Source organism: Centroberyx gerrardi, chromosome 6, assembly GCF_048128805.1.
Source record: "Centroberyx gerrardi isolate f3 chromosome 6, fCenGer3.hap1.cur.20231027, whole genome shotgun sequence".
Lineage (NCBI taxonomy): Eukaryota > Metazoa > Chordata > Actinopteri > Beryciformes > Berycidae > Centroberyx > Centroberyx gerrardi.
In genome coordinates this window covers 25,917,836-25,931,636 of record NC_136002.1, presented here as the reverse complement: position 1 = coordinate 25,931,636, position 13,801 = coordinate 25,917,836, and the positions used below count along the sequence as shown (strand labels likewise).

At 41.9% G+C, this 13,801-nt stretch overlaps 1 protein-coding gene across 2 annotated transcripts; it reads left to right on the top strand.

The window, feature by feature from the left end:
- The first annotated feature begins 122 nt into the window (after window positions 1–122).
- Window positions 123–6,862, top strand: bach1a (BTB and CNC homology 1, basic leucine zipper transcription factor 1 a). 2 transcript variants are annotated; one of them, XM_078284240.1, is made up of 5 exons: window positions 123–185; window positions 1,664–1,923; window positions 2,713–3,828; window positions 3,918–4,124; window positions 5,551–6,862. In XM_078284240.1, the coding sequence occupies exons 2-5, from the start codon at window positions 1,684–1,686 to the stop codon at window positions 5,956–5,958; spliced, it is 1,971 nt and encodes a 656-aa protein (XP_078140366.1). In that variant the 5' UTR covers window positions 123–185; window positions 1,664–1,683; the 3' UTR covers window positions 5,959–6,862. The 2 variants fall into 2 exon arrangements, with proteins under 2 accessions (XP_078140366.1, XP_071780868.2); XM_071924767.2 differs by having other exon boundaries at window positions 2,662–3,828.
- Window positions 6,863–13,801: the final 6,939 nt, after the last annotated feature.

Genomic DNA, 13,801 nt, shown 5'->3' with positions numbered 1-13,801 from the left:
ATGTGTCTTGTCTTGTTTGTCCACTTATTTGGCTCTGATGGACTGCAACGGAGCATGCGCAGTAAGTGGAAGTACAAGTATTTCCTGGTCCAAACTGTCACATGACAACTGGAAAGTCTGGCTACGGATGTCAGAACCTCTAGCTAAAATTTACCAATGGCAGGATTATCAGGCTGACATGGCAGGTCAGTGTTTTAATTTTACGTGTTAAATTATTAGTTACATATCAAAGTTACTGTTTCTGAGGGTTCAGGTTTTGAAAGCCAGTTGCAGGCAGATGTGTTATGTATAATGTAACCGTTGGGCCTAGCGTTAAGCTTTTCCGTTTTTCCCGATATTGTCGTTAATTCGAATCAAAACATGTCAACCGTCGACGCTTTTTTCCTCGATAACTTCGGTAATTTCCTCTTAAGTCTGTCCACCAAGCCCAGTTAGTTAGCTGCCAAAAAAAAAACATGAGTCAGCATTTCAAACTTGTTGTCCTCAAGTTAAACCGGTGAGTTATGCCTCATCGTGGCTGCAATGCTGATCAACTGATTCATAATGTTTCAGACAGCCGCCCAATTCTTCATCCCAGTCAGTCACATGTGAATGTTGTTGTTGGAGACATTTTTACACCCGTCAAACCACTGGGGTTCCTGAGGTCAACGATCACACCACCACATTACAGAGATCCTGTCAACTACAGATTACATTTTATATCTGACACTCCAGAGTGAATCCAATCCAGGGTGAACTGCAGTGTGAGTCAGCAGGTACAGGTTCAGCCTGTGTCTTGCCCTAGGGCACTTTGACAGGAATCCAACCTGTGACCTTTCCTGCTGCCCATAATAACACCATCACCTGAGGAGGTTATAGGCTCCATGGGCAGGTGTTGTAATTCTGTAGAAAAGATGCATTTGCAGCAGTTTTACATGATAATAAAGCTCTCCCCATGCACACTTGGAGGTGTACAGGCAATGCCAAGAGGAGACATTTTTTTCTCTTCAAGCAAATTTTCTCCCAAACATACTCCCACCCTCCAGACCTCAACAGATCACCCACACTTTGAAAATGGGCTTGGTGACTTATAATAGTGTAAGAAAATGGGCTTGGTGACTTATAATAGTGTAAAACTGCACTAAACACCAGCCACAAGCCACCTGCTAAAGACAGGATCCACAGGTCTCATAGCAGGGTTAGTCCACACTAGGCCTGTGCCGATATGAAAATTTTGTAGTACGATTATCTTGGCCGAAATTATCTTGATATATGATGATATTAATAAGATGAAAACTTTGCCACTGCCACTTCGTTTTGGCACTTTCTGCAAACCAGGAAATCATCCTCTGCATCTTTTTCAAAGCTGAAGTACTTCCAAATTTCAGACATTACACTCTTTGATTAGTGGGCTCCCTTTTTGGGGGAAAATAAAACATCAATGATGACAGAGACCTGGGACTGTGCTGGGTGTTTGTTATTCAGCCTCCCAACATGATGGCGGGAGGCTGGTCACTATAATAAATATTAGGGACGGTGCTATAATCGTTATTGTTTTTTACCGCAGTATATAGTAATATCAGTTATTGTCCCATCCTTAGTCCACACCTTGGTCTGTTTTGGCAAACGGTGTATTGCAATGATGCTCATTCAACTCAACCCCTTGCTCCCTCTTGTTACACAGGCTGAGCTTGTGAAGGAACCATGTCACTCCAAGCCCCTCGCATGTCAGTGTTCACCTTTCAGTCTGCCGTGCACAGCGCCCACGTTCTACAGTGTCTGAACGAGCAGAGGCAGCGGGACGTCCTGTGCGATGTGACGGTCGTGGTGGAGGACAGGAGTTTCCGAGCCCACTGCTCCGTCCTGGCCTCCTGCAGCGACTACTTCCACAGCAGGGTCACCAACGTCACCAGGCAGAACCCCATCATCACCTTGCCTGATGAGGTCAGTGTCCGGCAGAGAATCGTATAGTGTTGTTTAGGGAGGGGACAATTACATTCAATATATCGCAATACAAAAAAGTACCATACCATATACCAGTATCATGGGGCAGAAAATTATAAGGTACATTTTATTCTGTTGTAGTAATCATAAATGAGATGGTTTGCCCATCACAATTTCATAAGCTTTTCATTGAAATTATATTATTTTCACTTTGTAATGAAATATCTAAATTGTTGTTTACATTCTAGCAAGCCAATAGCATTGTTACAAAGATTTGTGGCTCAGAAATAAATAATTTGTGATGCAGAATTATGTTTATTTCTGAGCCACAAATCTTTGTAACAATGCAATTCAATTAACTTTTATTTATTAGGCTAGGCTTGTATCGTGGTTGTATTGAATCGTGAACCCCATATCTCATATCGAATCGTATCGTGAGATTAGCATATCGTTGTAGTATTGTGCCATTACCTGCTCTTATTTGTTTTGTGTAAACTTGTATGCAAGTATTAGCCACTGGCCTTTATATTGTGATATTAGCTTCACTTTAAAACAATTCAGCAGCTGTTTTAGGTTATTACAAGTTACAAATTTCACCTCAAGTATCCAACAGCTGTATAGAACTGGATAATTTTTGCTTTTTTATCTGGTCAACTTTGTAGTCTAGTTTATTGTAGTATTTTATATTGGGTTTTTGTCATATCTCAACATTTGCTCTATCAACTTTCCCCCCCGCAGGTGACTGTGGAGGGGTTTGAACCATTGCTACAATTTGCCTATACATCGAAGTTACTGTTCACCAAAGAAAACATCCACGCCATCCACAGAAGTGCTGAGTTTTTAGGATTTCACAACTTGGAGACGGGATGCTTCGATTTCCTCATCCCAAAGTTTACCGAAGGCGGCAGCTCCACGCAGGAGGTGAAGCGAAGACGCTGTTGTCAGAATAGGGATCCCAGTGTCAGTTTAGGCCCCGGAGTAGAGAGCAGCCAGCCGAAATCATTAGAGTCACACAGCTCAGTGCCTTCAGGAGGAGATGTGCAAATCGACTTCCCATCACAATGTCCTCAGAACACACAGGGTCAGACCAACGGAGGGGAGGAACACTTCTGTTTAGAGAACTGTGGCCCCCAAATGCCCTCCTTATCTCTGGAGTTAACAGCGAGCGGCGTGTGCCCCGTTTTGTCTTTGCCATGCCCCGACGCCGACAAAGCAGATCTTCCCTCTCAATTCTGCGAAAGAGACATTTTAGAGATAGGCGGTGTGTGCAATCAAAGCGAGTTGAGCTTGGTAGACTGCACTCTGCCCTGCGAGCTGTCAGCCCCCGAGGACATGAACCCGCCAGAACTCATTCAGCCAACGGACAGAGACGTAAACCAGACCGTGGAGACGCTTGGTGCCGAAACCAACTGTAACCCCGGTTCGTGTCCCCTCAACACGTCTGGGGTGGAAGATTGTAGCGCGTTATTAGAGCAGAATGATGCCGGCCTGGAGCAGAGGATGGCTGGTGATCTGTCAGACCCCACACTGACCGGTTTAAGCCACGAGGAGGGATTTGGGGAGAGGAGCAGCGTGGAGAGGGAGGTGGCAGAACATCTGGCTAAGGGATTTTGGCCTGACCTGTGCCCATCTCAGGCTCAGCCACTCCCCCTCGATCCCATGGACCAAAGCAATCTGGCAAAAGCTGCTGACTTTCATTGGCTTAAACAGCTGGACCTGAGTTCCAGCACGGGAGACTGTCCCTTCCTCAGGGACCTGGGAGCAAGTGATGACCAGGCTCCAGGGACCGACAGCCTGTCCCAGTCAGAGAAGAGTCCCTACATGTCCTCCTCACTCAACTCAGGGGAGGATTCAGACCTGGACACAGATGGCGACACCGAGGCCAACAACAAAAGAGCAGAAGAGGTCATTTGGTATTTTGGTATACAGTGATGTTTAGTTATAGTAGTGGATTAAGTCAAATAAATCTAACTCCTGACTTCTGTATTCTACAGGTGCAGCTGCCCTTCCCGGTGGAGCAGATCTCAGCGCTGAGCCGCAGTGCCTTCCAGCAGCTTCTGAGACACCAACACCTGACTCAGGAACAGCTGGAGTTTGTGCACGATGTCCGTCGGCGAAGCAAAAACCGCGTAGCTGCCCAGCGCTGCCGAAAGAGGAAGCTGGATGGTATAAATCAACTAGAGTGTGAAATCAACACATTGGTATGTTTTCTTTCATCTGTCCAGTTCAGTATTATGAACATGTTGTCTGTCCTGATAGAATTTACAATTTACTATTTAGGCATTTAGCAAACTTACCAGAGTAACTTACAATTGGCACAACACTAAAATAAGTGAACATTCCTCAAGCATCAACACGGTTAGTAGCCGGATAATTCAGAGTGCCATGGAAACAAAATGTGCCACAACAAGAAAAGTAAAGTAAAAACAATATAACTGTCAGCAGTTATGTTAAGTCAATAAGCAAGTGTAAGTATAATAAGGTAATAACATAATAAGAACAATTAAGTGCCTAACGTGTGTGTGTGTGTGTTGGGGAATTACCCTGGCTTGGGTAAGGGGAACCAAGTTGTGGGTGAAGGGAGGCAGGATAAGACCCTGGTTTGCATAAGGGGTCAGGGTTGGGGGGGCAAGATACACACCCCGGCTAGGGTGAGGGCCTAGGCAGCGGGACAGGAGGTCAGGGGGCAAGGTGGAGTCTCAAGAGAAGGGTTTTCAGTCTGTGATGGAAAATGGGGAGCGACTCTGTAGTCCTGACTGAGGTGGGTAGACCACTCCTCCACTGGTGTGCCAGGAGGGAGAAGAGACTAGACCGGACAAATCAATGACCAGGTTGTCGCAGGGAAGGGAGGGACAGTCGACCTGTAGTATCCGAGCGCAGGGTGCGGGCCGAAGTGAAGGGTTGAATCATGGTCTGGTGGTATGGGGGTGCTGTGCCCTCGGTCACCTTGGAGGCTAACACCAGTGTTTTAAATTGGATACGAGCAGCCACTGGGAGCCAGTGGAGTGACAGGATTGGATTTAGAATATTTATAGGGGCATTAAGTATTCGGCAGCCGGTAGGAATTGCAACAAGATTTGATAGAACTTATCTCTTCCTACACAGCTCACTTCCACCCCTCCTGTCCCCTTGACACAAACAATAAAGTCAAGTTTTCACAACAGAGTTGAGTAAGCTGGTTAATTACAGCAGAGATCCATCATAAATGTCTAGTGAAGAGGTCATATTTCACGATACAAAATACTATAATAATAATACCACTTTGTCATTTGCTTTTGGCTTGAGAACAAAGCTTTTTAGACTTCGTAGTTGAAATACTTAACGCCGGTCGATCTCGTAGCGCCGTCCAAAACAGAGAGCCTGCCAAAAAGTGAGTTTTGAAATATCACCACATGGCATAGTAATCATTGAATCATTGGTATTGATCAACAACCCCATCAAACCCTTGCGGATATATTATGATCATTTTCTGCTATGGGGCAGTAAAAATCTTACTTGGTGCTCTTTTGATTTTACTAAGTAACCTTTTGTAACCCTGTGTCCAAATACAAGATTTAATTGATGGAGACGAGTTGAGGGTGTGAGTTACGACGAGCGTCAAGCTGTACTGTCCTTCTCGCTCCACAGAGAGGGGAGAAAGAGAGGCTGATACATGAGCGAACTCAGCTGAAGCAGAACCTGGAGGAGACGCGGCAGAGTCTGTGCGGGTTGTGTAAGAGCGTCAGCATCGAGTCCCTGAACCCTGAGCTGACCCAGGACCACACGCAGCTTCTCGCCAAGATCTCCTCCCCAGGCTTCCCCATCTCAGCCCTTCTCACACCCATATCGTCCCCCGGCCTCGTGGGTAAAGATCAGGACTCCCAGACCGCCGTGGACGCGGTAAGTTGTCCCTCGGAGTGTAACCCGAGTGGGCCGACCGCAAACTCGGTCCAAACCAACCCGCCACAGTCCGACCAGACAGAGGAGGGAGGCTCCCCACAGAGCTGCCCTGCTTCCCTCCTGAACGCCTGTCTGGACATGAACAACAACTTATAACTGAACTCATTTGTATTCATGCAAGCAGGGGGAGGAGGGGTATTTTTGAGTACTTGCTGTATTCCCCTTTTGGGGTAGATATGCTTTCCAGTTTATTTCCACTGTATGAATTTCTGCCTGATGTTAGTATCTAACTCATTATGTTGCTATTATGCATTTCACTGTAATAAAATACAGAATACAGTATTAATATTTTTTAAGGTGCGTACAATTTTCAGGAAATTTACCCAAGTTTCCATTTGCAAATTAGGGAGACTTTTCCTAAAAAAGCAAGTTATTTTTTACCCACATTCTTTTCTCAGGGAAACTCATAACCCAACTGTGTATTGATATAATACACAGTTGTAATTATTGTTACAACCCCCCACCCCCTTACACACACATACACACACACACAATTATGAAAATAAGACAGTTTTCTTGTATTCAGTTTAGGCCAATTACAGTCTATAGTCACAATTGCAACATGTCTCATATTCCATGCCTACACTGTTTCCTTTGATAAACTTGCACAACACTAATATAACTTTTCATGGTCAATTGAAATGAACTGTTATAGCCAACATAACTTTTCAGTAGCATTATTTGAATGCGAATCCATAGTTTGAATGGAAAACTGTTACCATCCCCCGGTATTTGAAGAACGGTTCCAGTGTGTCTGAAACGGCCCAACATAAGAAAGTGTTATTCGATGCAATATGTGCCTTATGCAGTAGTATATTATGAATTCTCAAAGATCAACTTAAGAGCAATCTTTGTATCTTCCTGTCTCAAGCACTGTTGCACATTAACCTAGAGCCCCTATTGATTGTATTCAACTAATTTTTTCGTCTGCCTGCATGTTGATTATTTTTTATTGAATGCTTTCATGAATCATGATTTAAATAAATAACATTTTTGTGTAGCCTTCAGTGTTTTATTTCAATCAGGAATGAATATGAAGTGTATTTACCTCTCTGCTGGGGTAAATACACAGTAAACAGTAGCACAGTTTGGCCAGTAGATGGAGGTGTAACTCTATTCACGTCAACGACTACACTGACTGACTAGAATACTCAAACTGCTCCTATGGCGATTTCTCATGAGGAGAGTGAGTTTATCTATGTAGATGAACAGGTTAAGGCTTAAAGGTGTAAACGTTTTGTAAACTTTAAGCCACAAACATACAAAAAAACAAAATAACATGTCATTCCTATGATGTCTGACTGAATATGATGACATCTTCAACAAAGCTTAAAAAAAATAAATTAAAAAAAAAACCCAACCAGAGACATTACTCGGAAGTGAGCTGTAAACAAGGAATGGGAAGCTGACCTTGCCTAGGTGATTTCTGCAGAGGATACGGGTGCAGTTTTTATTCAGGTCTGTTTACATTGCTATAAACCAAATTGCTTTGGGGTGTAAAAGTGGAAGGAGGTTTTATGGACACAGATTAATACTCCATGTATGTCTAGGTATTGGTTGTATAGAATTTTAAGATGGACTGTCTCCAAAATATTGCTTAAAATAGTCCAAAATATACCCTGGTCTGGGTGTATCTAATCTAGTTTCATGGAGGATGATTAGGGATACTCCAGGCAGGACCAACTGAGGGTTGAAATTAAACCTCCAAGGAGGCAACTTCAGATGATGGAGATAAAAGGACCAAGTAGCAGGTCAAGGTACCCAGAGACCAGGGAAGGGCAGAAATTTGATAAGAGTACAGGCTGAGTTATGAGTCCTGAAGCTCTAAGGCCAAAAAGATGCCCTGCCAATCATGGGCAAATCAGTTAAATATGGCCTATGTCAGACTTAAAGTACAATATACTGTATGTATATCAGTATGGAATAACAATGAATTAACCCAGAGCACAATGCTTCACAATTTATATAAATTGTTGAATTTGTCATTTAAGTAAACTTTTATTTTCTCAGTGTAGCCCCTCATGCTGTTTTTTTCTCTCATTTGAACACAAATGTTTTGAAGTTAAATTTGCCCAAAGTGATTTCAGTTTCCATTCATTGTAAAGTATAACACATAACAGAAGGATAGAATATAAGAGCTTCATGGCAAGTAAATAATATGCATGATAATATATATCAGCTTTTTAGTTTGGTATTCAGATTCATGGTGAAAGGCGGGATGTTTTGATGTTCTCAGGTAACAAAAAGAACCCTAACTACCAACAGTAAACCCCTCAATTACATTTTTGTGTCAGTCCTCTAGCATCCTATATTAAACCTCCTCTATTTAATATAATACTCATTTTGTTCAGGCGGTTTCTAATATCTTATTGTATCCTATCAATCTTTTGCATCAGAGCAGCTCATTTCTTAATCTGAGCCGGTGTTTTTTGGCACACGGGCTGACGTGTGAGTGTCATGTCATCTCAGGACAACAGTTGCATATCGGACAGGCCCGATGAGCGATAATCACGCTCAAGAGAAAACTGATTGCTGGAAAATGATTCCTACTCGCTTGTCACTGGACACATTCCTCACCTGAGTTTCGTTTTTGCTGCTGCTGTTCTTTTCAGCAACTTAAGTTCATGTGCACAGGATGATATAGCCTCAGCAAATTATCCAAAGATACATAATTAATCAGAAAGGTGTCACAACATAGTATCGATCATCATTGTGTGAATCACAGTGCATTCTATTGGTGATAACGCACTGTAGAAGTCCGTGGGCCTGACTCTCAACTGATGAACTGAGTGACAGGTTGTGCAATTATAAGGTTGTCCATCTTTGAGCTGCCAAAAGCAAACTGGGCTGCATATTAGGACATTTGTTAGGGTTGAATTTGTTGGGGGTCACGGGACTAAAATGTATACTCATGCCTCTTATTTCTGAATGGAATGGATTTTGTGACAGACTTGGTCAAACAAACCAGTATTAAGTAGGACGAGCAACCGTTTCAGGAGAGCCATTTTAAAGTGAAAAGGCAATTGTGTGAAATATATTTCCCATTTTCTGACTTTGCACGGTGCCTTCTTTAATGTCCTTCAAAACGGCCATTGTAGCACAGGAGGCAATGAAAGAAAAAGCAATCTCATTGTATTTTCCTCACAGCACAATCCTCAAGGTTAAAGAGGTGATTACCCCAGCAACACTGAAGCCACTGATAAAACTTATACGCATCCTTGAGACGTTGTCTCACACATACAAAAAAAAAGAAACCGTTGCGTAGTAGTGTCACATCCAAAAGTCAAAAGGATTAGATGATGATAATGCCACAGACAGGAGAAAGATGCCATCTCCCTGCGCTGCCATGACACACATTTGTAGAAAATCCTCAAGTCGATGCTTGTCAAAACCAGCATCACCTTCAAATGCCAAACCACTCCAAAGCATTATGAATTATTGGACCTATTTCTGAATTTGCCGCTCAAAAATTAGGATTCTTCCCCGGCCGGTGTTTGTATCTTTTATGCGCAGTTTGGGTTTTGGAGCATTGTAGCGCAAAAAAAGTAAGATTATCCTCTTTTGCAAGCTACACAGGAAGAGAGACTTGATTTGAGGAGGAAGCAGCTGTGCGGCATGGCAAGGTCAGAGGACCATAATCCCCGGCCTCATTCATGCGAGATTAAAAACCTGCTCCGAGTTCTGATTAAGAACGCAGGGTTAGAAGATTAAAGACCAGCAAACAAAATGAAAGCAGTTTAAGCCCAATCCTGGAATTCATCAGAATACCAAAACCTTAAACTGTCATTACAACGTGAGATTAATTCAAAGCCCCCTTGAACTCATATCTGTCTTTATATATCTTCTGTGTCAGAGCCTATATTTCCTGTTTTTTTCCCCCAAAATCTGGGTGAAGTCTTCTCACTTTCTTCTGTGTCATCTCTGTCTACCTCCCCCTCTCTCTGCTTTTTTCTCTCACCGAAATGCTTTCTTGACCATGTGAAACACTGTCACTGTGAATTTTGAAACTCCTGGCTCAGATTGCTGTGAAAATATCAAAGGCAGGCGCAGCATAAATGTTTACAAGACTATAAAAAACTGGAGGTGCAAATCACTAATCCTGGTTGACGTTAATGTGGAACACAAGTTTTTTTATGAATGTCTATATTAAACCCACTTTTTCACAATAAATTCTAGTGGTGATCCTCTGAAAGAGAGACTCCAGAGAGTCACTTTCTTTTGACTCTGTTCTCCTGCATCCTTTTTCCTCTCTGTCCTCCATCCCATCCGAGGTTAGGATTAGGACACAGGTGGTGAGGGGGGAAATGAGGATTATGAATAAAAACATCTGCGAGTGAGCTTGCTCGCAAAACCCTGATTGCCAAAGATCGGAAACAGAAAACGTACATTCCCAGAATGTCATGTAATCAATAAAGAATATCCTATGTGGCACTCCTGGAGTTTAAATTATACTTCGTTTTTCTGCAGGGTAACACTGATGGATTTTCATCGCTACAGGTTACAAATGCTTTTTTTTGCATTTGTCATTTATGAGTAGGTCATGTTAGACAAGCAGCAATATTTCGGGATATATTGCGGGATGGCGCCTGCTAAAATAACTTTTCCATATCCAGAAAAACATGAGATGTCAACACAAGCAGACAATCCAATTGTTAGAACATCAGAACGTTACAAACCAAAAATCCTTGATATGATGATATTGGTCCCCGTAAACACAAGATTATACCCTGATACTCCAATTAGCTGCCAGTTTGCCTCTTATTTTCTGCAAGCATGCCTCAAGATTTAGACTTTTAAAAAAAGGTGGCACTGCAATTATGTAAGTGATAAATGGCAGGAGTGGGAATTCTGGATTGAGAGTTGCGTATTTGTTTGAGTTTCTCAGAGCAGGAGTCAAAATCCTAGAGAAAGACACAATACTCTATATCATCCATCCCGGCACGAGTTGCATGGCCTTCTTGCAACACAACATAAGTCTTATAAGCTGTTGAGCTACTGTATCCTAACTGATTACAAGCCACAGGCACTGTGGACTTCATAATACGTAGGAAAGGAGGCCTGTATCCCATTGACAGGATTATAGGACGAGGGCCATAATACTATAATCTCCCCGCCAAATGAGAGAGACTAGGGGACAAGCGGACCACCGCTAGCTCGCACCCTGGTCTGCAGCCGTCAGATTAACAAACAGCTGGTTGTACAGTGACAGATTACAGTTCACACTTCCTCTCTTGTCTTAATAGTCTGACTGCCTCGCTGTGTTGCGTGTCTAACACTTCAACAAGAGGGAGCAGTGCCTTTCAGGACAAAAGCTTTCAAAGAAGAAGCCATAATGTGACAGAGACAGAGTACAACTTTCTTCTTTACCAGTCAACCAGCCAAATTTACCAGTGTCAACAGACGATTCATTATGTGAAAATGATGCCCATAATTCTGCCAAGCACAATGACTTTTAATTAATTTTAATTAGATTCACCGTTGAATCATCTTCTCATCTAAGCGGTGCAGAAAAAAGAATTTCCCCAAGTTTACAGAAAGCCATTAGTCACTTAGAAGCAAGTCAGATAAGTTATTTGTGCATTTATGATTCTACTGATAGAGTACAACATGGGAATATTCCAAGATTTGTCTGTATCATAATGTACAGTAAGAATATCTCTTTCCCAAAACTATTCATTAGATCCTAACATCCTCAGCTGCTGATCCACATGAATTTGAATCATGCAAATCGTTGCTTGCTGATTCAGAACATTTTCTCTCTTTCTCACCATTTATTTTATCAGTGTGGAAATGCTGACCGGCAAACACCAACACCAACAGTTTTGGCACCACAAATGAAATCAAATCCAAATCAACATAAAGTTTTTGGAGTGAAAACAAAGTGCGTACGACACTAACACACCAGTCAGTCAAGCTTTAGCTCATTTACAAAAGTCTCTCCTCAGCTGTAGATAGGTAGGCTTTTACTGGCCTAAATTACAAGCCCTGTGAGTTTAAAAGACACACACTCAGTGGGATCCTGGGGGGTGCAAATATTACCGGGGGAGAGGGAAATGGTTAGGAATCATCAGACTATGAACATCCTTTAAAAGCTTACTACAGCTCTATTCACAGTGTGTGGAAAAACCTGATAAAGATGTTCTGCATGTATTGGCGCTCTCTGAAACTTTCCATAACCCGAGAATTAGGACATGTCTGTGTTTCATTTCTTTTGGGAAATTCCTCTTGCCAAATGTACTGAACAATTTAAAACAAGATTTTAAAATGAAGGATATTGGATTCATCTTTATTAATAAATTAATATAAAGGTATAGAACAGCATTAAAATAGACATAATGTCCTTGATGATGGCTGCTGACTTATGTCTTTGTTTCCTTTCTTTGACTGCGTTTTGAATGGCAGAGGAGCATACTGGGTACTCCCGTCCTCCTCTTGGCTTGGGTTTTTGTCTTCGTTGTCCCGCGACACTTTAGAGACACACCCAGGTCTTCCATCACATCACTGAAAGGAATCAACTGTTGAGAAAGAATAGATATTGGATAAAACTGTTGAAGCAAACTGTGGTTAAATGAGGAAAAGAAGCATCTCTGTCAAATATACAACAACAATTGATTCTCTGGAGGTATTTATGGTGTGGCATCACTTACTAGAAGGATTGGACAAACTTTTTTTTTATTGTTTCTGTAAATATAGTGATTATAAATGGCGATGATAGTGAATAGTGAACTAATATTCCCACTGAGCTGTCCTTGGCCATAGGTGTAGTTACGTCAAACTTAAAATTCTGTGACATTCTCCTTTAAATGTGATGTAGATCCACTAATGTAGAGAGAAAAGCGAGCAAGGCTCTATGTCGCCTGTCAGGTTTTTGGGGAAAGAGTTTCATCACAGCAACAGGATTTTCTACTCTGTGTGACAGTTTAATACACTTTTAAACCTCAGATCGGTTCATAATCCAATTACTAATGATGACATTATTTACAAGCATAAGCCTGAGTGTGAGTGCAGTCGCAGTGTAACTATAGGTGAGTGTGAGCCTGATCAGAGGCATCATTACCTATACTGAACAAAAATATGAACGCAACACTTCTGGTTTTGCTCCCATTTTTCATGAGTTGAAATAAAAGATCTAAGACTTTTTCTATGCACACAAAAGGCTTATTTCTCTCAAATTTTGTTCACAAATTTGTTTAAATCTGTGTCTCCTTTGCCAAGATAATCCATCCACCTGACAGGTGTGGCATATCAAGATGCTGATTAAACAGCATGATTATTGCACAGGTGTGCCTTGGGCTGGTCACAATAAAAGGCCACTCTAAAATGTGCAGTTTTTATCACACAACACACTGCCACAGATGTCGCAAGTTTTGACTGCAGGAATGTCCACCAGAGCTCATGTTGTAGCATGATAAACATCATTGATGGTTCCCACTTGATAACCCCCAATGATCTGCCCACTCTCACTCATCCTCTTTCCTTTAACAGTCGATCCAGATTTCTACTAAGGCCTTCACCCTATAGTTTAATTGTATCACATCTTGTGTAGTGGTAAATGTTATTTACCACTACACAAGTTGGAAAAGATTTATTATCAAATGAAGCATGAATGTTAACTGATTTTTTATGGCATGACAAAGATGAGGGAGTGGAAAAATAAGTTTTAAATACATGACCTCATCCACCTCAGCAACACACCAATTTAGAGTTGATGAATCAATGTGGGAAGTGAGTCATAGTCATAAGACCTTAATAACTTTGACATAATGCAAGCGGTCTACTTATGGCAAATAAAATGTGTTTCGCTTATAACAACATATTCAGCAAAAGCACGTCACAGAAACAGAAGTGTAGGTTTTCTTTGGTATGTGCCACCAACCATAGCAAGCAAACTAAGAGGAAGTATCTACAGTATCATACAGGCTCAGTGTGACCTGCGACC